General features: G+C 46.0%; 1 protein-coding gene and 1 long non-coding RNA gene across 3 annotated transcripts in view; one reads left to right on the plus strand and one right to left on the minus strand.

Moving 5' to 3' along the window:
- Window positions 1–1429: 1429 nt before the first annotated feature.
- The window catches only part of LOC137367191 (programmed cell death protein 4-like), a 91184-nt gene continuing 67561 nt past the window's right edge, over window positions 1430–25052 (minus strand). For both annotated transcript variants that reach the window (XM_068028625.1, XM_068028623.1), the window contains exons 8-11: window positions 11230–11337; window positions 9011–9118; window positions 4733–4872; window positions 1430–2780 (exon numbers count right to left, since the gene is read on the minus strand). In XM_068028625.1, the coding sequence (XP_067884726.1) occupies window positions 2729–2780; window positions 4733–4872; window positions 9011–9118; window positions 11230–11337 (408 nt within the window). In that variant the 3' untranslated portion in view covers window positions 1430–2728. The remainder of the gene's footprint in view (window positions 2781–4732; window positions 4873–9010; window positions 9119–11229; window positions 11338–25052) is intronic.
- The window catches only part of LOC137367243 (uncharacterized), a 74859-nt gene continuing 60926 nt past the window's right edge, over window positions 11120–25052 (plus strand). Inside the window, exon 1 of the long non-coding RNA XR_010973748.1 lies at window positions 11120–11486. This is a non-coding gene — a long non-coding RNA (uncharacterized lncRNA). The remainder of the gene's footprint in view (window positions 11487–25052) is intronic.

Genomic DNA, 25052 nt, shown 5'->3' on the forward strand with positions numbered 1-25052 from the left:
GTAATTTCTATGTTAAAATCAACAATGGAGAGAGAGAGACACACACACACAGAGGAAAGATGGGCAGTTGCAGAGCAGCACATTGTTACGTAAGCTCCAAGGCTCACTTAAACAGACCTCAAGTCTTGTTCTCCAATTGCAGCCATTGTATCCAAAATTAGGAGCAGGAGCCTGCTCCACCATTCACTAAGATCATGGCTAATCTGATTGTAACCTCAACTCCACATTCCCACCTACCCCCAGTAACCTTTTGCCCCCTTACTGATCAAGAATTTATCTACCTCTGCCATAAAAATATTCAGATTGCTTCCACTGCCTTTTCAGGAAGAGAGTTACAAAGACTCACGACACTGAGAAAAAACTAATCTGTCTTAAATCGGTGGCCGCTTTTTTAAAACAGTAACCTACTTCAACATCCTTTCCACATTTACCCTGTCAAGACCCCTCAGAATCTTATATGTTTCAATCAAGTCACCTCTTACTCTTCTAAACTCCAGCAGATACAAACCTAGCCTGTCCAAATTTTCCTCATAAGAAAACCCGCCCATTCAGGTATTAGTCTCAAACCTCTGAATGGCTTCCAATGCATTTACATCATTCCTTAAATAAGGAGACCAGTACTGTACACAGTACTCCAAATGTGGTCTCACTAATACTTTTGTTTTCAATTCCCCTCACAATAAATAACAATCTATTAGCTTTCCTAATTACTTGCTGAAAATGTATATTAATCTTTTGTGATTCATGCACTAGGACACACATCCCTCTGCATCTGAGCTCTGCAATCTCTCACCACTTAGATAATGCTTTTTTATTCTTCCTGCCAAAATGGACAATTTCCCACATTATACTCCATTTGCCAGGTCTTTGCCCACTCACTTAACCTATCTCTATCCCTTTGAAGCCTCTATGTCCTCTTCACAGCTTACTTTCTTATCTTTGTGTCATCAGCAAATTTAGAAACCATACCTGGAATCTGTTTCTGAATTATTTGCCCCTCTCTATTGGTAAATGTTGAACATAAACCATTCACATTAAAAAATCCAATTTGCAACCCGGATACCTCTAATTTTACCCGATCTTTCTCAGCTTCAGTAACGCGTCACTACTAGCTTCAGCCCCTAATTTCTTCCCTCCTCACCTGAATGTGTTGACTCTGGCTGGTACTGGGTTCTCATACAAGTGCCCGGGATTGGGACCACACTCACATGTCCATTCGCCCTTGACAAAGACCCCAAGTGTTGACAACTTCCTAACTGACATCCACATATTGAAGCAGGAGTCACTGTGTAGAGCTTGGGCAGGAAGCCCAGTCATGGGAATTTCTCAAGCTTCTCGGTAAAGGAGGATGTAACATTTGGCATATACCAAGAGTACATGCCAGAGATTCAATATACACACAGCAAAGGGAGAAATCAAAAGTCACAGGTTGGCAGAATCATCTTTATTCGAGATCCAACTTTTCTTAAAAGCATTTCCCGTTGAGACGCAGGTGTTGGGACGGTAGGTCGATCTTAACCGTTCATGCTCTGATCAAGTGTAAAACTCACCAAGTGCAGTTTGGCCTAAATCCCTCATCTACCACCAATGTTCCTGCTTAGTTGCATGGCTTTCATCCATGCAAAATATTTGAGGGGGTCGTGCACTAAAATGATTGGGCCGTTCACAATTAAAGGGAATATTATCCAGCATTGAATCTCTGCTCTGTACGCTGTCAGATTGAGGGTGGGGGGGAGGGGGTGCACTCTCACTGTTGTGGGGTCTGAGGGGGTGAGATTACTCTGCACTTTAATGCAGCTGCTGAGCTCAGCGAACAATACATAGTGTGGATTCATCCCCAATCAGCACAACAAGCAGATAAACAGACAAACTTAACCCAACCCTCCCTTTCTGAAAGCACTGCACCAGATTGGATCCCATGAGTTTCTTTGGTGACAACCAGGCCACTTGTTTAAATGAAGAGGGGTTGCCTTCAATGCAGCCTCTTCATTGGTCAGGACCAAACCATGATCCCTCCCACTGAGGGAACCAGCCCATGGTTGATGCCTGCTCCCCAACACTCACATGCATACAACTACCAGCACCTGTGGATCGAACCTGGCTCATGATTTCATCCCTCAATGCAGATTCAGGTGACCTTTCCCTCTCCCTGTGGGCAGAACAGCACCAGCATAGGTCTGGCAATGAGTGCCTGTAGGCAGAGCACTAAAGAATAGGAGGAGGGTAACATAACTATTAGCGTGGCCAGTGTTTCTAGGTAGGGAAAAGGTATGGATTGTTTCCTCAAATCTGACAGCCCCAGTCTACATAAAAAAAAGTACTTGGAAACTCTACTCACTTCAGTGCTTCCGCTCTGCAGTTTAATGGACATCAGCAAATACTTTTTTTTGGATGGAGACCCAGTGAGTCAGTCAGCCCCAGCACAGAACAAATAAGCTGTTCCTATCCTGTAATAGAATTCATCATTACAGCCCATAATCAGTGAATGCTGGGTTATTCTGAACATAGGATTTGGGGGGGGGGGGGGGGCAACTGCTCAATTATAAACATTCCAGGCTATTAAATCAAACTGGTGGGCTGTGTGGGAATAATCCACACTTGCCACTTCCATCTGTTCCAGCTCTGTCCCACCTCCTGTTTAGTCACTGGTATTGGATATAGAAATGTAGTTGAGGTGCTGGTAAAATACAATGTATGTTTTGAGGATTCAAGTGCAGGCAGTGAAATCTTACTCCTTGATTCGCCCACCATCTCCCTCACTCACAAAACGCTTACGCCCTCTGCAAAGAACAAAGAGAGCAGGATTAAAATCAACAAACAGCAACTCTGAGGAAACTGCACACCAATAAACTGGAACCAGAGCTGGCTGCCGTGGTTCAGGAATACAGTCTTCCCTGATTCAAATTGTGCATTACAATTGGTCAGGGTCAGGGTTCTGCTCCCCATTACTACCCAGTGATTGCCATTGGAAAGCGAGTGTGTTTTGGTGCAGGACAGGCTTGGTAGTGAGGCTCCCATGGAGAAATGTGTGCTGACACGTACACAAACACACCAGCACAAACACACACATGGAAAATAAGCACTTCTACAAAGTATAGCAAAAACACCCATGGATCCTTTCCCTGCAAGCTTCCCATTGGACCCTTACAGTCCTGGCACTGCCCTATAATACGGAGACTGCTCACAGTATTAGTCCCAACATGGCTCTGTATAATGGAGACTGCTCACAGTATTACTCCCAACACGGCTCTGTATAATGGAGACTGCTCACAGTATTACTCCCAACACGGCTCTGTATAATGGAGACTGCTTGCAGTATTACAGCACTGCCACAGCTCTGTATAATGGAGACTGCTCGCAGTATTACAGCACTGCCACAGCTCTGTATAATGGAGACTGCTCACAGTATTACTCCCAACACGGCTCTGTATAATGGAGACTGCTCACAGTATTACTCCCAACACGGCTCTGTATAATGGAGACTGCTTGCAGTATTACAGCACTGCCACAGCTCTGTATAATGGAGACTGCTCAGCTCACAGTATTACAGTCCTGGCACTGCTTTGTAATATGGAGACTGCTCGCAGTATTACAGTACTGCCATGGCTCTGTATAATGGAGACTGCTCGTAGTATTACAGTACTGCCACGGCTCTGTATAATGGAGACTGCTCGCAGTATTACAGTACTGCCACGGCTCTGTATAATGGAGACTGCTCGCAGTATTACAGAGATTGCTCACAGTATTAGTCCCAACACATCTCTGTATAATGGAGACTGCTCGCAGTGTTACAGTACTGACACAGCTCTGTAAAATGGAGACTGCTCGCCGTATTACAGTACTGACACAGCTCTGTATAATGGAGACTGCTCGCAGTATTACAGTACTGACACAGCTCTGTATAATGGAGACTGCTCGCAGTATTACAGTACTGACACAGCTCTGTATAATGGAGACTGCTCGCAGTGTTACAGTACTGACACAGCTCTGTATTATGGAGACTGCTCGCAGTGTTACAGTACTGACACAGCTCTGTATAATGGAGACTGCTCGCAGTATTACAGAGATTGCTCACAGTATTAGTCCCAACACATCTCTGTATAATGAAGACTGCTCGCAGTGTTACAGTAATGACACAGCTCTGTATAACGGAGGCTGCTCGCAGTATTACAGTACTGACACAGCTCTGTATTATGGAGACTGCTCGCAGTATTACTGTACTGACACAGCTCTGTATAATGGAGACTACTCGCAGTATTACTGTACTGACACAGCTCTGTATTATGGAGACTGCTCGCAGTATTACTGTACTGACACAGCTCTGTATAATGGAGACTACTCGCAGTATTACTGTACTGACACAGCTCTGTATTATGGAGACTGCTCGCAGTATTACAGTACTGACACAGCTCTGTATAATGGAGACTGCTCGCAGTATTACAGTACTGACACGGCTCCATAACATAGAGACTGCTCTTAGAAATTTGCGATGGGATCTTCAATTCACCTAAACTTTGGACATTGACTCAGTTTAATACTTCACCTGATGCTACTCTGACAATGCAGGACTCTCAGTTGTGCAATACCCACAGCTTCAAGGTGAAAGTGCTATCCACTGACTCATGCCCATCTTCCATCACTCCACTGAAAGTGGCTGAGGTTATAAGTCAATCTGAGGACAGAGTGGTTGTTGGGAAAAGCAATTCCCCTGTGAAAGACGTAGTGCACTTACCGTGAAGGGCCGCTATCATGAAGCTGCTTGCTTATGACGGCTTCCTTGAAACAGAGGTCCAAGAACTTCTCCAGGATTGTGTGGGCGAGTGGCACATCCAGGTTTATATCTGGCAACTCGTCAAATACTCGCTGGAAGCCCTGCAAGTAAGCACAAAAAGCTCCACTAATTCCTGACTGCTGAGAGACAATATGGCCCTTTGGTAAGGTAATGATGCGAATGGAGTTGGAGCCCACCCTGAAACACAAATACGTTTCTCTCACTGCAGTAATTGGCAGACCAGTTGTGTATTTCCATATTTGCTGTTTCCGCTTTCTATCTTCTCTATCGTTGTAAAACACTAGAAAAGCCAATTCACCGACCATAAGCATCTGATGGGAAATGGGCACTGATATTAAAGTTAGAACATAAATAGGAGCTGGAATAGGCCATTTGGCCCTTCAAGCCTGCTCTGCCATTCATCAGGATCATGGCTGATCTTCTACCAAAACTCCACCTTCCTGCACTATCCACATATCTTTTATTCCCTCTGTGTTCAAAAATCTACCAACCTCTGTCTTGAATATACTCAATGACTGAGTATCCACAACTCTCTGGAGTAGAGAATTCCAAAGATTCACAAACCTGAGTGAAGAAATTTCACCTCATCTCAGTCCTAAACAACCGACCCTTTATTCGCTGACTGCAACCCTATGTTCTAAACAGTGCCTGACAGCTGAACTCAAGAACCAGACCATATACAATAAGGTGAGAGGGGAAGATGAGGAGGAAAATAAGATTGTAAGAGAGAATCTGAACATGGCAGGCAACAAAAAAGGGAACCCAAAGATCTTCTACCGGCACATAAATAGTAAGCAAATAATAGAGGAGTGGGGCCTATCAGGGACAGAGGGTAATGTAAGCTTCGAGGCACAGGGCAAGACTAATATAATTAATGAGTAATTTGTATCAGTATTACTAAGGAAATGGAGGCTTACAAAATATCAGTAGAAACAGAGAGAATAGAGGCAATGAATAGGGTAAAAATTGAGGGGGGTACTAAAAAGGTTGGCTATGCTTTGGGTAGATAAGTCACATGGTCTGGATGGCTTGCATCCCAGGTTGCTAAAGGAAGTGGGGGTGGAGATAACAGAAAGGTTTCCCATAATCTTCCAATCTTCCCTGGATACGGGAGAGGTGATAGAGGGTTGGACAGATGTGACTCCCTTATTTAGGAAAGGATGTAAAGACAGTTCTAGCAACTGCAGAGCCAGTTAGTGGTGGATAAGGTTTTAGAAATAAATCAGGGGGAAAAATTTGACAGACAGTTGGAGAGGTTCGAGTTAATTAAAGATAATCAGCATGGATTTGCTGGACTAATCTAACTGAATTTTTTGTTGGAGTAACAGAGAAGGTTGATGAAGGGAATGTGGTGGATGTTGTTTATATGGATTTTAAGAAAGCATTTGATAAGGTACCACATAAAAGCTCATGGAATAGGAGGGTCAGTGTCCAATTGGATAAAAAATTGACTTAAGGACAGTAACAATGAGTCATAGTAAATGGTTGTTTTTCCAGACTGGAGGATGGTAGACAGTGGTGTTCCCCAAGCGTCAGTGCTGGGACCACTGCTTCCTGCAACAGGACATAGATAGGCTAGCAGAATGAGCAGATGAAATTTAATACTGACAAGTGTGAGCTGATGCATTTTGGCAGAAGGATTAGGGAGAGGCAATATATACGTATGGCACAGTTCTAAAGAGTGTGCAGGAACAGAGGGACCTGGAGGTGCACGTGCATTGATCTTTAAAGGTGGCAAGACATAACAAGAGAGTGGTTAGTAAAGCATGAGGGATCTTGGGCTTCATAAATAGAGGCATTGAGTACAAAAGCGGGGAAGTTATGCTGAACCTTTATAAAGCTCTGGTTAGGTCCCAACTGGAGTATTGCATCCAGTTCTGGTCACACTTCAGAAAGGATGTGAGGGTGCAGAGGAGATTTACCAGAAAGGTTCCAGGGACGGGGAATTTTAGTTACAAGGTTAGGTTGGAAAAGCTCGGTTTGTTCTCCTTAGAACAAAGGAGATTGAGGGGAGATTTAATAGAAGTGTACAAGATTATGACAGGCTTAGATAAGTTAGACAAAGAAAAACTGTTCCCATTAGCTAATGGTACAATGACTAGGGGACACAGATTGAACGTTCTGGGTAAAAGATGCAGGGGGAATAAGAGGAAGCACTTTTATTTCACACAGCGGGTGGTAATGACCTGGAACCTGCAGTCCACAAGGGTGGTGAAAGTGGAGACGATCAATGACTTCAAGAGGAAGTTGGATGGCCACCTGAGAGAAACAGACTTGCAGGGCTACAGGGATTGAGCCGGGAGTGGCACTGACTGCATAGCACCGTGGAGAGCTGGCATGCACTCGATGGGCCAAACGGCCTCCTCTGTGCCATAAATGACTGCTTCTCTGGACTCCCGAGCTGGAGAAACATTTTCTCAGCATCGACTCTGTCAAGCCCCTTAAGAATTTTATGTTTCCATTAGATCATATCTCATTCTTCTAAATTCGAGGAGGCATCTGTCCAGTCAATGCAATCTCTCCTCGTAGGTCAATCCCCTCATCCCAGGATTCCCAACCAATGCAAGCCAGGTCTTTGAGTACAGAAATAAGATCATGGTGTTGATGAATACACGGCTGGAGAGATGGTGCAGGATGGAGGGTTTTAGATTCCTGAGGCATTGGGATCACTTCGGGGAGGTGGGACCTGTATAAGCCAGACAGGTTGCACCTCAACAGGGTAGGGGCCAGTATCCTCACAGGGGATTTTTGCTAGCGCTGTTGGGGAGGCTGAAGGAGGGCAGGAATGGCAGCTCAACATTTGGGAAACAGTGATCGTAATATCATTAGCTTTATAATTATGGAAAAGGACAAAGTAAAATCAACCATGAAAATGCTCAACAGGAGGGCAGCTAACTTCAGTCAGTTGAAAGGGGAACTGGCCCAGGCAAAATCAAAAATTAGTGGGTGAGACAGTTCTGAATAGACACATTCCAACAGGGCGAAAAGAACGGGCATTCAAATCTAGGTGGTATCGGGACCTCTGCTCTTTTTAATCTATATTAACGATCTGAAACTTGGGTATAATTTTACAGGAAGAGAGATGATTCTTTGAAGGTGGCATGACACGTTGAGAGGCTGTTTAAAAAGCAGACACGATCCTTAGCTTTACAAATAGAGATATAGTGTACACAAGGAAGTTACGCTAAAGCTTTATAAATTACTGGTCAGGCCTCAGCTGAAATATTGCGGCTAATTCTGGGCACCTCACTTTAGGAAGCACATCAAGGCCTTACAGAACGTGCAGGAAAGATTTACTAGGATGAAGAATGAGGGACTTCAGTTATGTGGAGAGACTTGAGAAGCTGGAGGTCTTTTTCAGCGTACAGAAGGTTAAGGGGAGAGTTAATATAGGTATTCAAAATCATGATAAGTTAATAATGAGGAACTGTTTACAGTAGCAGAGGACAGATTCAAGGTAACCAGCAAAAGAACCAGAGGCAATATGAGGGAAACATTTTCAGTACAGCGATCTGTAATGCACTGCCTAAAAGGGTGGTGGAAGCAGATTCAGTAACAATTTTCAAAAGGAAATTGGAAAAATACTTTAAGGGGAAACATTTGCAAGACTATGGGAAAGGGCACGAGAGTGGAAAAAAGTGAATAGCTTTCAAAGAACCAGCACAAACACTCCTGTGCTACATTATTCTATGTGACATACATTTCACAGAGGTGTGATATAGACTACAGGTCAGCAACGAGAACCCAATGCTTAACTTTGCATTTTATTTGGATGTTTATACTCTTCCCAGCAGCAGGCAGTGGAATAAAAACAAGAAATGCTGGAACCACTCAGCTGGTCTGGCAGCATCTGTGAAAAGAGATGCAGAGTTAACGTTTCGGGTCAGTGACCCTTCTTCGGAAGGGAGTTCTGAAGAAGGGTCACTGACCCGAAACGTTAACTCTGCTTCTCTTTTCACAGATGCTGCCAGACCTGCTGAGTGGTTCCAGCATTTCTTGTTTTTATTTCAGATTTCCAGCATCCGCAGTATTTTGCTTTTATTTTAGCAGGCAGTGCAAGCCTGGTCCATTTTCCATCCCCACAGTCCACATGACCTGAGGACACATGCAGTGTTCCCAGTGCCACCCTAGCTGAGCTCAGGTCACTCAGTACAGGCCTTGTCTGACTAGCAGGATGGAGACACACAGGGGCCCAGGGCAGGCCAGGCTCATACTTACCCGGTTCATCTGGTCCAGTGTGATGAGCCCACTGTCCCACAGCATTTTCAGCAGCTTCACCATCTTTGGTGCTGTATTTCCAGTTGACTCCAGCACCATGATAACAGCCTGAGGGGGGTGAAAGCATTTCTATTTAGACAGCACCTTTCACATCCCAAACAGCTTCACAGCCAATGAATTACTCTGGAAGCGTCATCATTATTATTGTGTGGGAAAACGCAGCAGCTGCCAATTTGCACACAGCAAGGTCCCAAAAGCAGCAATGAGATGAGATAAATGTTAATGCTGGAGGAATGCTGAGGCAGGACACCTGCTCTACTTCCAATAGCACCATGAAATTTCAAACAGACATGGCCTTGATTTAATGCCTCACCTGAAAGATGGCATCTCGGACTATGCTGCACTCCCTCCTTACGAACACAAGATTACAGGCTCATGCCCACAAGTGAGCAATAACTAAGACAAACTAACAGATCAAGTTAAAGCAAACTTCTTGCTGCTCCTTTTTCCTTCTGATTATATTCCAGGTTTGTCCCTGTTCTTATCTGCCTCAGCACACTATGGCCTTCCTTTAATTACCATCATTAAAACTACCATCTCTTCAGCCAGCCAGGACCATAATGCTGAGATCTCCATTCTTCCTCTTCCCTCCCCATTCAGTGGGCTCCCACAGCCACCTACTGCTCTCTCCCTAGGAAACGAGCACCCACAAGCTCCCCTCCCCGCCCTTCCCTGGGGAACGGGCAGTCACACACCCCTCCTTCAGGGAACAGCCACCCACAGCCCTCCCAACCCTGCTCCTTCCCTAGGGAGGGGACACCCACTGCACGACTCTTCTCCCCCCACCCGCTCCTCGCCCAGGGAACAAGCACCCATGGCCCGACCCCACCCCCCACCCGGGGAAAGGGCACCCATGGCCCGACTCCACCCCCCCCCCCCCCTCACTTCCCACCTAGGGAAAGGGCACCTATGGGCTGACCCCCCCCAGGGAAAGGGCACCCACAATCCTCCCACCCCTGCTCCTACCCCAGGGAATGGATACTCACAGCCCAACTCTCTCACCCCGCCCCGACTCCCCTCCGCAGAATGGGCAACCACGGCCCTTCTCCCCCCCAGTTAATGGGCACCCACAGGCCGACCCCTCACCCCACAGGGAATGGGCACCCACACCTCCCCTCCCAACTGGGGAAAGTCCTCAGCTGCAGGAAACCGAAGTTCTGGGTGCCACTCTCTCCGCGGGTGCTCTCCCTGAAGAGCAGTGGAATTGTGTAATGATGAGGTTTCACTTTGGGTGACAGAACCCAGGTACGACTGACTATATCATTCCAGAATTTCTTTCCAACTTCAATGACAGACTAGAGTTCAGGGATCTGCTTCTGTGAGCTTTTGAAGCCAGGACTAGCTCCCAGGCAATGAAGGGCATAGGATTGGCTCAACATAAAAAAGTTTACGGTCTGTAATAATGAAGCTGTCGATTAATCATAGCAAGCAATCTCTATCAATTAGTCTACAACAGACCCAGAGATGAAGTGAGAAAAATCCAGTAGTGGAAAGCTTTAGGAACCATCAGTCCAAAGTCAGCTCTTTCTCTCAAGCACACTACACTCACCATGTGATGTGGCAGCCATGTGGAGATCAAGATAATCGAGGACTTCCGATCTCCACTGTGAACTCTGGATCTCCCCAACCCTTAGGAAACTAATTATTTGTTTGCTCTAAACCGCTTTGTTTATACAACAGAGAGTCAAGGACAAAGAAATTACATTGGATGAGGCACAGCCCTTCCCTCTCAGACCTTAACTCACCCAGATACCAAACAACTATATTTTGAAACTATGCCACTAACAAGCCTGACTTGGAGTTCAATCCTCGGCCCCCCCACGCCACCCCCACCCCATTAACATTGGAGCAAATGGAACATAAACATGATGAAAATGATCTTCCAGAACCAGAAGAGCCTCTTATCAGATTGAGTCTGTGCCACAGGAGCACATGGATGGTTATCACTTCTTCCCAGCTATGGATGGAGGGTGTGGCAAGCAACACAAGAAACAGACAGGCAGGGAAAGGGCGTGGAAGCCGCAAATGTTTAACAAGCCGATACATCAAATAAACCTTTTCATTGAGCAGGAGGACCGGATGCCTAGGCATCTATTTACACCTTCATTCATTCACAGGCTAAACTGAGACACGAAAGCAGCAGGAATGTCTGTGCTCACCTCGTAAACAAGCTCATGGTGGAAATGTGGCACCTCCAAATCACGGAGGCAATGCTCGGCCTCAGCCAGCTCTCCGGAGAGCAGGAACTCCTTCAATATGAAGTTCATCTGCATCGAAGAGAGAACTGGAGTCAGCAAGTAAAGCACAAGAAAAAGAGGGCAGACAATAGAGGACATTACGGCCAAACTCGAGCCATAATTCCCAGCGCTGACCATCACAGGAGGAGCTGACACTGTAACTGGTTCCTTCTCCTCAGGTAATGTCCCGTTCTCTTTGAAACCCACTCCCCTCACCCACTGCTCACAGTTTATACAAAGTCCACACAGGGGAAACTCCAGCCTGGGGTTTTTCTTATTTTACTGGGAATACCTATTTAGTTCAAGGCTGCCCCTTTAGTTATCCGATTGACTGACAGCACAGACAGGGTGTGGAGCCTGGAATCTTCCTGTGCTGTACAGCTCAGTGCCATACTGGGTGGTGCATTTACAGACTGAGCCACCAGTGAGCCTTTTTGAACTTGTGTTATTTAGAGGGCAGCACAATGGCCAGATCGATCCCACTTGATCTGATCTCGGGCCCATGGTGCAGGAAGCGAAGGAGGCCAGACTTTGCACGGCTGGGATTGAGGAGAGGAGCTCCTCCACAGGGCCACGCAGGAGCCTGTCTGCCAACCGTCAGCAGCATTGTTGGTCACACTGCAATCCTTTCATCTACAGACACACCAGTTAAAAACAAGAGGAATGTTCCCCCAACCTTAAAAAAAAAAGAAAGTCTGTTCGTTGAAGGTCAGGGTGACTGGGCTGAGGTTGCGCTGTCGACCCAGATTATATTGCAAGGTGCAGCATGAATACATAGAGCAAGTTTAATCTCAGGCCAAAAATCTCCACAGTTCCAGCTGAAAGCACAAATTTCATAGATCAGACACATAGAATGGAGGTCACCAATGGACTCATGATTCAGGATGGAAAGAAATTTCTCGTAACCTCACTCCACTGCTGGCTGTCTTTGATTAACCACAGAACATAGAAATTGCTAAATAAAAATAAAGCAAGATCCATCTAGTTTACCTTCCACCATCCTGGTAGTCACATGATATAATGGAATGATAGAATGGTTACAGTGCAAAAGGTGGCCATTTGGCCAGCTGTGTCCATTCCAGCTCCCTGAAAGAGCAATTCAGCTACTTTCCCTATTATCTCATCATAGCAATCAATCTCTATCTATTAGTCTACAAGAGAGTCAGACAGGAGGTGAAGAAAACTCCTAGGGGTGGAGAGCTATGGGGAATTATGGGTCTAAAGTCACCTGTTCCTCCAAAGCCTGTTACACTCACCATCCACTCAAATTACTCACATACTGAATTCCAAAATGTTATTTTCTGAAAGAAAGTGAAGTTATTTGAATGAATGAGTAATAGCGGCTTCCACCGTCTCCCCAGTGAAACTGTTCCATAGATGGATCACTCGCTCACTAAAATCTTTCCACAGTGGTGCAGAGGTTAGTACCGCAGCCTCACAGCTCCAGTGACCCGGGTTCGATTCTGGGTACTGCCTGTGCGGAGTTTGCAAGTTCTCCCTGTGACCGCGTACGTTTCCGCCGGGTGCTCTGGTTTCCTCCCACAGCCAAAGACTTACAGGTTGATAGGTAAATTGGCCATTGTAAATTGCCCCTAGTGTAGGTAGGTGGTAGGAGAATGGTGGGGATGTAGAGAATATGGGGTTAATTATAGGATTAGTATAAATGGGTGGTTGTTGGTCGGCACAGACTCGGTGGGCCGAAGGGCCTGTTTCAGTGCTGTATCTCTATCAGTGCTTTGCCCCACCCACTCTTTCAAGTCCAGGCTGTCCTGGACAAGGTGAAACAACTCATTATGGTCGACATTATAAAAATCCCTTTAGAATCTTCAAGAGAGCAATCCGTTCCATGTTAATGACTTAGACAAAGAGACTGAGTGTAGTGTATCCAAGTTAGCTGATATAAAGCTAGGTAGGAATGTAAGCTGAGAGGAGGACAGAGAGGCTGTAAAGAGATATACAGGTTAAATGAGTGGGCAACAAGGTGGCAGACGGAGTATAATATGGGGAAGTGTGATGTTATTCACTTTGGGTATAAGAATAGAAAAGCCAGAATTTGTTTTTCTACAAGGCGTGAAACCATTCTGCATCATTAAATATATTTAAGGCTGAGATACAGATTTTTTGTCTCAGAATCAAGGGATATGGGGAACGAGCGGGAAAGCAGAGTTGAAGCCCAAGATCACCAATGAGGGTTGTTTTCCTTAGAGCAGAGGAGGCTGAAGGGGGACATGATTGAGGTATACAAAATTATGAGGGGCATTGATAGGGTAGATAGGAAGAAACTTCTTCCCTTAGCGGCGGTGTCTATAACCAGGGGGCATAGATTTAAGGTAAGGGGCAGGAGGTTTAGAGGGGATTTGAGGAAAAATGTTTTCACCCAGAGGGTGGTTGGAATCTGGAACACACTGCCTGAAGAGGTGGTGGAGGCAGGAACCCTCAACATTTAGGAAGTATTTAGATGAGCACTTGAAACACCACAGCATATGTTTATGTTTACAGGCCAAGAGCTGGAAAATGGGAATAGAGCAGATAGGTGCTTGATGGCCGGCACAGACACGATGGGCCGAAGTGCCTGTTTCTGTGCTGTATAACTCTATGACTACGATCGTATTGAATGGCAGAGCAGGCTTGATGGGCCGAATGGTCTACTGCTCCTATGTCTTGTTATATTATCTCGCAAGCTGGTCTTTTCCAGTGAGAGCATGCCCAATTCACATAATTACTCCTCATAATCCATGTACTTTAAAACAAAAATCACTCAGGAAATGGGCAGTGCTGGCAAAGATGCTATTTACTGCCCATATTTTTAAGTGCTCACAAATTTTATCACAAATTATTGATTCTAAATGTTATCCTTGAAGTGACATTGAGAGAATTGGTCTATAATTATGGTTTTCTCTCCTTGAACAAAAGTGTTAACAGACTACTTTCCACTCAAAGGCACAAATCTAACATTTTAGGACAATTGAGAAATTGTGACCAGTGGCTCTGACGTCTTTGCCTTTCACAGCTCACATTACATGCCATTAGGGCACAGTGCCTTATCCACACAAAGTTCTGCTAATTCTTTTCAGAATCAGTTCCTTTTTTTTCCCAGTTATCTCCAACAGTTGTTTAATACTCCTCCTCTGGCAGACCTACATCCTCATTTCCACCATTTACGCTCATCGAATTGGGGTTAATATACCAGCACGGATTGAGGATTAGTTAGCAGAGAACAGGAATAAACAGATCATTTTTGGGATGACAGGGTATAACTAAAGTGATTCAAGGATCAGTGTTTCAGCCTCAGCTATTTAAAATTTGTATCAATGACTTAGAAGAGAGGACTGAGTATAATATATACAGGTTTGCCGACGATACAAAGCTAGGTGGGAAAGTAAGCTGTGAGGAGGACACAAAGTGGCTGAAAAGGGATAGACAGGCTACTTCAGCTGGTAATAAGAGATGATAGAATATAATCTTCCAAGGTGTTATTATTCTCTTTTATAAGAATGTTTTTAAAATGAGAGACTGAGAAATGTTGGTATTCAGAAGAACCTGGGGAGTCCTTGTATGTGAATCACAAAGTTAGCATCTAAGGGTATTCTAAAGGGCATTAAGGTGGACAAGTCCCCAGGTCCGGATGGGATCTATCCCAGGTTACTGAGGGAAGTGAGAGGGGAAATAGCTGGGGCCTTAACAGATATCTTTGCAGCATCCTTAAACACGGGTGAGGTCCCGGAGGACTGGAGAATTGCTAATGTTGTCCCCTTGTTTAAGAAGGGTAGCAGGGATAATCCAGGTAATTATAGACCGGTGAGCCTGATGTCAGTGGTAGGGAAGCTGCTGGAGAAGATACTGAGGGATAGGATCTATTCCCATTTGTGGTCGCCACATTACCAAAAGGATGTGGATGCTTTGGAGAGGGTGCAGAGGAGGTTCACCAGGATGTTGCCTGGTATGGAGGGCGCTAGCTATGAAGAGAGGTTGAGTAGATTTGGATTATTTTCATTAGAAAGACGGAGGTTGAGGGGGGACCTGATTGAGGTGTACAAAATCATGAGAGGTATAGACAGGGTGGATAGCAAGAGGCTTTTTCCCAGAGTGGGGGATTCAATTACTAGAGGACACGAGTTCAAAGTGAAAGGGGAAAAGTTTAGGGGGGATATGCGTGGAAAGTTCTTTACGCAGAGGGTGGTGGGTGCCTGGAACGCGTTGCCAGCGGAGGTGGTAGATGCGGGCACGATGGCGTCTTTTAAGATGTATCTAGACAGATACATGAATGGGCGGGAAGAAAAGAGATACAGACCCTTAGAAAATAGGCGACATGTTTAGATTGAGGATCTGGATCGGCGCAGGCTTGGAGGGCCGAAGGGCCTGTTCCTGTGCTGTAATTTTTTTTTCTTTGTTCTAGATAAAATAAGCAATTAGAAAGGCAAATGGTACATTAGCCTTTATGACAGAGGGATTGAAGAACAGGAAAGTCTTGCAGCAATTATTCAGGGCTTTGGCGGCATTACACCTGGAGTAACCTGTTCAGTTTTAGTTTCCTTACCCAAGGAAGGTTATACTTGCCTTAGAGGAGCTGCAACAAAGATTCACTAGACTGAAGCCTGGGGTGAGAGAGTTAGGGTTAAAGATCGTATTAGATCAAAAGATCAAAATAAATCAGGAAGTGGAAGGGAGAGGGGAACTTGGTGAAATCACAATCACCAGGGAAGCGGTACTGAGCAAACTGATGGAGCTGTGGGCTGACAAGTCCCCAGATTCTGATGGGCTTCATCCTCGGGTCTTGAAAGAGGTGGCAAATGAGATAGTCAATGCGTTGATGTTAATTTTTCAAAATTCGCTGAATTCTGGAAAGGTTCCACCAGACTAGAAAATAGCAAATATAACCCCTCTATTCAAGAAAAGGGGGGAGGCAGAAAACAGGTAGCTATAGGCCAGTTAGCTTGACGTCTGTCGTGGGGAAGGTGTTAGAATCGATCATTAAGGAGGCTATAGCTGGGCACTTAGAAAAACTCAAGGTAATCGGGAATAGTCAGCATGGTTTTGTGAAAGGGAAATCACGTTTAACCAATTTATTGAATTTCTTTGAAGGAGTAACATGGGCTGTGGATAAAGGGGAACCCATTGACGTACTGTACTCGGATTTCCAGAAGGCATTTGACAAAGTGCCACATAAAAGATTATCGCGCAAAGTAGGAGCTCATGGTGTAGGGGGTAACATATTAGCATGGATAGAAGATTGGCTGGCTGGCAGAAAACAGAGTATGCATAAATGGGTCCTTTTCTGATTGGCAGGATGTGACGAGTGGAGTCTCGCACGGGTCTGTGCTGGGGCCTCAACTTTTTACAATTTATATCAATGACTTAGATGAGGGGAGTGATGGCATGGCAGCTAAATTTACAGATGACACAAAGATAGGTAGGAAAGTATGTTGTGAAAAGGACAAATGGAGGTTGCAAACCGATATAGATAGGTTGAGTGAATGGGCAAAAATCTGGGAAATGGAGTATAATGTGGGAAGATGTGAAGTTGTTCACTTTGGCAGGAAGAATAAAAAAGCAGAGTATTACTTAAACGGAGAACGCCTGCAGAATTCCAAGGTGCAGTGCGTTCTAGGTATTCTAGTGCAGCAGTCACAAAATGTTAGTATGCAGGTACAGCAAGTAATAAAGGAGGCTAATGGAATGCAATCCTTTATTATTATTTAGGGGAGGCGGTGGTGTAGTGGTATTGTCACTGGACTAGTAACCCAGGGTATTGCTCTGGGGACATGGGTTCAAATCCCACCACAGCAGCAGGTGGAATTTGAATTCAATTAATAAATCTGGAATTAAAAAGCTAGTCTAATGATGGCCATGAAACCACTGTCAATTTTTGTAAAAACCCATCTGGTTCACTAATGTCCTTTAGGGAAGGAAATCTGCTGTCCTTACCTGGACTGGCCTACATGTGACTCCAGACCCACAGCAATGTGGTTAACTCTTACATGCCCTCTGAAATGGCCTAGCAAGCCACTCAGCTGTATCTAACCGCTACGAAATCAATAAAAAGGAATGAAACCGGACTGACCACCCAGCATCGACCTAGGCACCGGAAAGGACAACGGCAAACCCAGCCCTGTCGACCCTGCAAAGTCCTCTTTACTAACATCTGGGGGCTTGTGCCAAAGTTGGGAGAGCTGTCCCACAGACTAGTCAAGCAACAACCTGACATAGTACAGACAATGTCCCAGACACTGCCATCACCATCCCCGGGCATGTCCTGTCCCACCGGCAGGACAGACCCACCAGAGGTGGTGGCACAGTGGTATACAGTAGGGAGGGAGTTGCCCCGGGAAGTCTTCAACATGGACTCTGGACCCCATGAAGTCTCATGGCATCAGGTCAAACATGGACAAGAAAACCTCCTCCTGATTACCACCTACAACCCTCCCTCAGCTGATGAGTCAGTACTCCTCCATGTTGAACAGCACTTGGAGGAAGCACTGAGGGTGGAAAGGGCGCAGAATGTACTCTGGGTGGGGAACTTCAATGTCCATCACGAAGAGTGGTTCAGGAGCACCACTACTGACCGAGCTGGCTGAGTCCTAAAGGACATATCTGCCATACTGGGTCAGTGGCGGGTGGTGAGGGGAACCAACAAGAGGGGAAAACATACTTGACCTTGTCCTCACCAATCTGCCTGCCGCAGATGTTTCTGTCCATGACTGTATTGGTAGGAGTGACCACCGCATAGTCCTTGTGGAGACGAAGTCCCGCCTTCACATTGAGTCTACCCTCCATCGTGTTGTGTGGCACTACCACTGTGCTAAATGGGATAGATTTCGAACAGATCTAGCAATGCAAAACTGGGCATCCATGAGGCGCTGTGGGCCTTCAGCAGCAGCAGAATTGTACTCAACCACAATCTGTAACCTCATGGCCCGGCATATCCCCCACTCTACCATTACCATCAAGCCAGGAGACCAACCCTGGTTCAATGAAGAATGCAGGAGGGCATACCAGGAGCAGCACCAGGCATACCTCAAAATGAGGTGTCAACCTGGTGAAGTTACAACACTATCTGTGTGCCAAACTGTGCAAGCAGCATTCAGTAGACAGAGCTAAGCGATCCCATAACCAAAGGATCAGATCTAAGCTCTGCAGTCCTGCCACATCCAGCCATGAATGGTGGTGGACAATTAAAGAACTAACTGGAGGAGGTGTCTCCGCAAATATCCCATCCTCAATGATGGGGGAGCCCAGCACATCAGTGCGAAAGATAAGGCTGAAGCATTTTCAACCATCTTCAGCCAGAAGTGCCGAGTTGATGATCCATCTCGGCCTCCTCCTGAAGTCCCCAGCATCACAGATCCAGACTTCAGCCAATTCGATTCACTCCACGTGATATCAAGAAACGACTGAAGGTACTGGATACTGCAAAAGCTATGGGCCCTGACAATATTCCAGCAATAGTACTGAAGACCTGTGCTCCAGAACTTGCCCATAGCTAAGCTGTTCCAGTACAGCTACAGCACTGGCATCTATCCTGCAATGTGAAAAATTGCCTAGGTATGTCCTGCACACAAAATGCAGGACAAGTCCAACCCGGCCAATTACCGCCCCATCAGCCTACTCTCAATCATCAGTAAAGTGAAGGAAGGTGTCATCAATAGTGCCATCAAGCAGAACTTGCTTAGCAATAACCTGCTCAGCTCCTGACCTCATTACAGCCTTGGTTCAAATATGGACAAATGAGCTGAACTCAAGAGGTGAGGTGAGAGTGACTGCTCTTGACATCAAGGCAGCAATTGACCGAGTATGGCATCAAGGAGTCCCAGCAAAACTGAGGTCAATGGGAATCAGGGGGAAAACCCTCCGCTGGCTGGAGTCATACCTAGCGCAAAGGAAAATGGTTGTGGTTGTTGGAGGTCAATCATCTGAGCTCCAGGACATCATTGCGGGAGTTCCTCAGGGTAGTATCCTGGGCCCAACCATCTTCAGCTGCTTCATCAATGACCTTCCTTCAATCATAAGGTCAGAAGTGGGGATGTTCGTTGATGATTGCACAATGTTCAGCACCATTCACGACTCCTCAGATACTGAAGCAGTCCGTGTAGAAATGCACCAAGACCTGGACAATATCCAGGCTTGGGCTGATAAGTGGCAAGTAACATTCGCGCCACACAAATGCCAGGCAATGACCATCTCCAACAAGAGAGAATCTAACCATCTCCCCTTGACATTCAATGGCAATACCATCGCTGAATCCCCCACTATTAACATCCTAGGGGCTACCGTTTTGGATATTGTTGGGGGGGATGGCCTATCAGGGGAAAACAGCAGCAGCCAGAGCAGTGGCACCACGGCTGGCACTGTTGTTCAGCAGGGAGGGACAAAGCGCAGAAGAGCAACAGTTATAGAGGACTCTATAGTCAGGGGCACAGATAGGCGCTTCTGTGGACGTGAAAGAGACTCCAGGATGGTATGTTGCCTCCCTGGTGCCAGAGTCAAGGATGTCTCTAAACGGACAGGGGGCATTCTGAAGGGGGAGGGTGAACAGCCAGAGGTTGTGGTACACATCGGTACCAACGACACAGGCAAGAAGAGTGATGAGGTCCTGCAGGGGGAGTTTAGGGAGTTAGGTAGTAAGCTGAAAAACAGGACCTGTAGGGTTGTAATCTCTGGATTACTCCCTGTGCCACGTGCCAGTGAGGCTAGAAACACGTGGCTGAGCAGCTGGTGTAGAAGGGAGGGTTTCAGATATCTGGACCATTGGGCTCTCTTCAGGGACAGATGGGACCTGTACAAGAAGGATGGGTTGCATCTAAACTGGAGGGGCACAAATATCCTGGCTGCGAGGTTTGCTAGCTTCACTCGGGAGGGTTTAAACTAGTGTGGCAGGGGGGTGGGAACCAGAGCAGTAGGACAGATAGTGAAATAAATGAGGAGGACATAGTAAATAAGGCCAGTAGGACTAAGAGGAAGAGCAGGCAGGGAGATGTTGCTGAGCACAGCGGGACTGGTGGTCTGAAGTGCATTTGTTTCAATGCGAGAAGTATAACAGGTAAGGCAGATGAACTTAGAGCTTGGATTAGTACTTGGAAATATCTTGTTGTTGCTGTTACAGAGACTTGGTTGAGGGAAGGGCAGGATTGGCAGCTAAATGTTCCAGGCTTTAGAAGCTTCAGGCGGGATAGAGGGGGATGTAAAAGGGGTGGAGGAGTTGCATTACTGGTTCAGGAGAATATCACAGCTGTACTGCGGGAGGACACCTCAGAGGGGTCATGCAGCGAGGCAATATGGGTGGAGCTCAGGAATAGGAAGGGTGCAGTCACGATGTTGGGGGTCTACTACAGGCCTCCCAACAGCCAGCGGGAGTTAGAGGAGCAGATATGTAGACAGATTTTGGAAAGATGTAAAGGTAACAGGGTTGTAGTGGTGGGTGATTTTAACTTCCCCTATATTGACTGGGACTCACTTAGCGCTAGGGGCTTGGATGGGGCAGAATTTGTGAGGAGCATCCAGGAGGGCTTCTTGAAAGAGTATGTAGATAGTCCAACTAGGGATGGGGCCATTCTGGACCTGGTATTGGGGAATGAGCCCGGCCAGGTGGTCGAAGTTTCAGTGGGGGAGCATTTCGGGAGCAGTGACCATAATTCCATAAGTTTTAAGGTACTTGTGGATAAGGATAAGAGTAGTCCTCGGGTGAAGGTGCTAAATTGGGGGAAGGCTAATTATAACAATATTAGGCAGGAACTGAAGAATTTAGATTGGGGGCGGCTGTTTGAGGGTAAATCAACATCTGACATGTGGGAGTCTTTCAAACGTCAGCTGATTAGAATCCAGGACCAGCATGTTCCTGTGAGGAAGAAAGACAAATTTGGTAAGTTTCGGGAAGCTTGGATAACATGGGATATTGTGAGCCTAGTCAAAAAGAAAAAGGAAGCATTTGTAAGGGCTGGAAGGCTAGGAACAGATGAAGCACTTGAGGAATATAAAGACAGTAGGAGGGAACTTAAGCAAGGAGTAAGGAGGGCTAAAAGGGGTCATGAAAAGTCATTGGCAAACAGGATTAAGGAAAATCCCAAGGCTTTTTATACATATATAAAGAGCAAGAGGGTAACCAGGGAAAGGGTTGGCCCACTCAAGGACAGAGATGGGAATCTATGTGTGGAGCCAGAGGAAATGGGCGAGGTGGTAAATGAGTACTTTGCATCAGTATTCACTAAAGAGAAGGACTTGGTGGATGATGAGCCTAGGGAGGGGAGTGTAGATAGTCTCAGTCATCGCATTATCAAAAAAGAGGTGTTGGGTGTCTTGCAAAGCATTAAGGTAGATAGGTCCCCAGGGCCTGATGGGATCTACCCTAGAATACTGAGGGAGGCAAGGGAAGAAATTGCTGGGGCCTTGACAGAAATCTTTGCATTCTCATTGGCTACAGGTGAGGTCCCAGAGGACTGGAGAATAGCCAATGTTGTTCCTTTGTTTAAGAAGGGTGGCAAGGATAATCCAGGAAATTATAGGCCGGTGAGCCTTACGTCAGTGGTAGGGAAACTATTAGAGAGGATTATTCGGGACAGGATTTACTCCCATTTGGAAACAAACAAACTTATTAGCGAGAGACAGCATGGTTTTGTGAAGGGGAGGTCGTGTCTTACTAATTTGATTGAGTTTTTTGAGGAAGTGACAAAGATGATTGATGAAGGAAGGGCAGTGGATGTTATCTATATGGACTTCAGTAAAGCCTTTGACAAGGTCCCGCATGGCAGACTGGTACAAAAGGTGAAGTCACACAGGATCAGAGGTGATCTGGCAAGATGGATACAGAACTGGCTCGGTCATAGAAGACAGAGGGTATCAGTGGATGGGTGTTTTTCTGAATGGAGGAATGTGACTAGTGGTGTTCCGCAGGGATCAGTGCTGGGACCTTTACTGTTTGTAGTATATATAAATGATTTGGAGGAAAATGTAGCTGGTCAGATTAGTATGTTTGCGGACGACACAAAGGTTGGTGGAGTTGCGGATAATGATGAGGATTGTCAGAGGATACAGCAGGATATAGATCGGTTGGAGACTTGGGCGGAGAAATGGCAGATGGAGGTTAATCCAGAGAAATGTGAAGTAATGCATTTTGGAAGGTCTAGTGCAGGTGGGAGGTATACAGTAAATGGCAGAACCCTTGGGAGTATTGACAGGCAGACAGATCTGGGCGTACAGGTCCACAGGTCACTGAAAGTGGCAATGCAGGTGGATAAGGTAGTCAAGAAGGCATACGGCATGCTTGCCTTCATCGGTCGGGGCACAGCGTATAAAAATTGGCAAGTCATGTTGCAGCTGTACAGAACCTTAGTAGGGCCACACTTAGAATATTGCGTGCAATTCTGGTCGCCACATTACCAGAAGGACGGGGAGGCTTTGGAGAGGGTACAGAAGAGGTTTACCAGGATGTTGCCTGGTCTGGAGGGCATTAGCTATGAGGAGAGGTTGGAAAAACTCGGATTGTTTCCACTGGAACGACGGAGGTGGAGGGGCGACATGATAGAGGTTTACAAAGTTATGAGTGGCATGGACAGAGTGGATAGTCAGAAGCTTTTTCCCAGGGTGGAAGAGTCAGTTACTAGGGGACATAGGTTTAAAGTGCGAGGGGCCAAGTTTAGAGGGGATGTGCGAGGCAAGTTTTTTTACACAGTGGGTGGTGAGTGCCTGGAACTTGCTGCCAGGGGAGGTGGTGGAAGCAGATACGATAGCGACGTTTAAGAGACATCTTGACAAATACATGAATCGGAAGGGAATAGAGGGATATGGGCCCCGGAAGTGCAGAAGGTGTTAGTTTAGGCAGGCATCAAGATCGGCGCAGGCTTGGAGGGCCAAATGGCCTGTTCCTGTGCTGTACTGTTCTTTGTACCATTGACCAGAAATTGAACTGGAGTAGACGTATAAATACCGTGGCTACAAGAGCAGGTCAGAGGCTAGGAATCCTGCGGCGAGTAACTCACCTCTTGACTCCCCAAAGCCTGGCCACCATCTACAAGGCACAAGTCAGGAGTGTGTTGGAATACTCTCCACTTGCCTGGATGGGTGCATCTCCAACAACACTCAAGTTAAATACCATCAAGAACAAAGCAACCCGCTTGATTGGCACCCCATCTACAAACATTCACTCCCTCCACCACCGATGCACAGTGGCAGCAGTGTGCACCATCTACAAGATGCACTGCAGCAACGCACCAAGGCTCCTTAGACAGCACCTTCCAAACCCACGACCTCTACCAACTAGAAGGACAAGGGCAGCAAATGCATGGGAACACCACCACCTGCAAGTTCCCCTCCAAGTCACACACCATCCTGACTTGGAACTATATCGCCGTTCCTTCACTGTCGCTGGGTCAAAATCCTGGAGCTCCCTTCCTAGCAGCACTGTAGGTGTACCTACCCCAAATGGACTGCAGCGGTTCAAGGCAGCTCACCACCACCTTCTCAAGGGCAATTAGGGATGGGCAATAAATGCTGGCCTGGCCAGCGATGCCCACATCCCATGAATGAATTTTTAAAAAATTACGAGAGGAATTGAAAATAAAAGTAAGGATGTTATGCTTCAGTTATACTGGGCATTGGTGAGACCACATCTTGAATACTGTGTGCAGTTTTTTCCCCCTTATTTAAGGAGGAAAGTAAATGCATTGGAGACGGTTCAGAGGAGGTTTACTAGATTGATACCTGGAATGAGTGGGGCGGCTTATGAGGAAAGGTTGGACAGACTGGGCTTGTTTTCACTGGAGTCTAGAAGAGTGAGGGGAGACTTGATTGAAGTTTATAAGATCCTGAATGGTCTTGACAAGGTGGATGTGGAAAGGATGCTTCCTCCTGTGGGTGAGTCCAGAACTAGGAGGCACTGTTTTAAAATTAGGGGTCACCCTTTTAGGACAGAGATGAGGAGAAATTTTTTCTCTGAGGGTTGTGCAACTTTGGAACTCTCTGACTTAGAAGGTGCTTGAGGCGGGGTCATTAAATATTTTTAAGACGGAGGTAGATAGATTCTTGTTAGGCAAGGGAATCAAAGGTTATCGGGGGTCGATGGTAGATCAGCCATGATCTTATTGAATGGCAGAGAAGGCTCGAGTGGCTGAATGTCCTACTTCTGCTCCTAATTCATATGTTCGTATGTAAGAGGCTTATAAAGTTGCCAAAAAGTAGTAAGCCTGAGGAGACAGCATTTTAGAATTCAGCAAAGGAGGATCAAGAAACTGATAGAGAAAATAGAATATGAAGGCAAACTAGTGAGAAACATAAAAATGGACTGTAAAAGCTTCTATAGGTATTTAAAAAGGAAAAGATTAGCAGAGACAGCAGAATATATAATGGGGAATAAGGAATTGGCAGAGAAATTACAATACTTTGTGTCTGCCTTCATGAAAAAGAACCTCCCAGGTGTACTGGAAAACCAAGGGACTGGCGAGAATGAGGAACTGAAAGAAATTAGTATTAGTAAAGAAAAAGTACTGGAGAAATATGTGGGACCGAAAGTTGATAAATCCCCTGACCTGATGATCTACATCCCAGAGCGTTGAAAGAGGCGGCTCTAGAGATAATGGATGCATTGATGATCGTCCAAAATTCTATAGATTCTGGACAGGTTCCTACAGATTGGAAGGTAGCAAATGTAACCCCTATTTAAGAAAGGACGGAGAGAGAAAACAGGGAACTGCAGATCTGTTAGCTTGACTTCAGTAGTAGGGAAAATGCTAGAATCCATTCTAAAAGATGTGATAAGT

Source organism: Heterodontus francisci, chromosome 1 (genome assembly GCF_036365525.1).
Source record: "Heterodontus francisci isolate sHetFra1 chromosome 1, sHetFra1.hap1, whole genome shotgun sequence".
Taxonomy (NCBI): Eukaryota; Metazoa; Chordata; class Chondrichthyes; order Heterodontiformes; family Heterodontidae; genus Heterodontus; species Heterodontus francisci.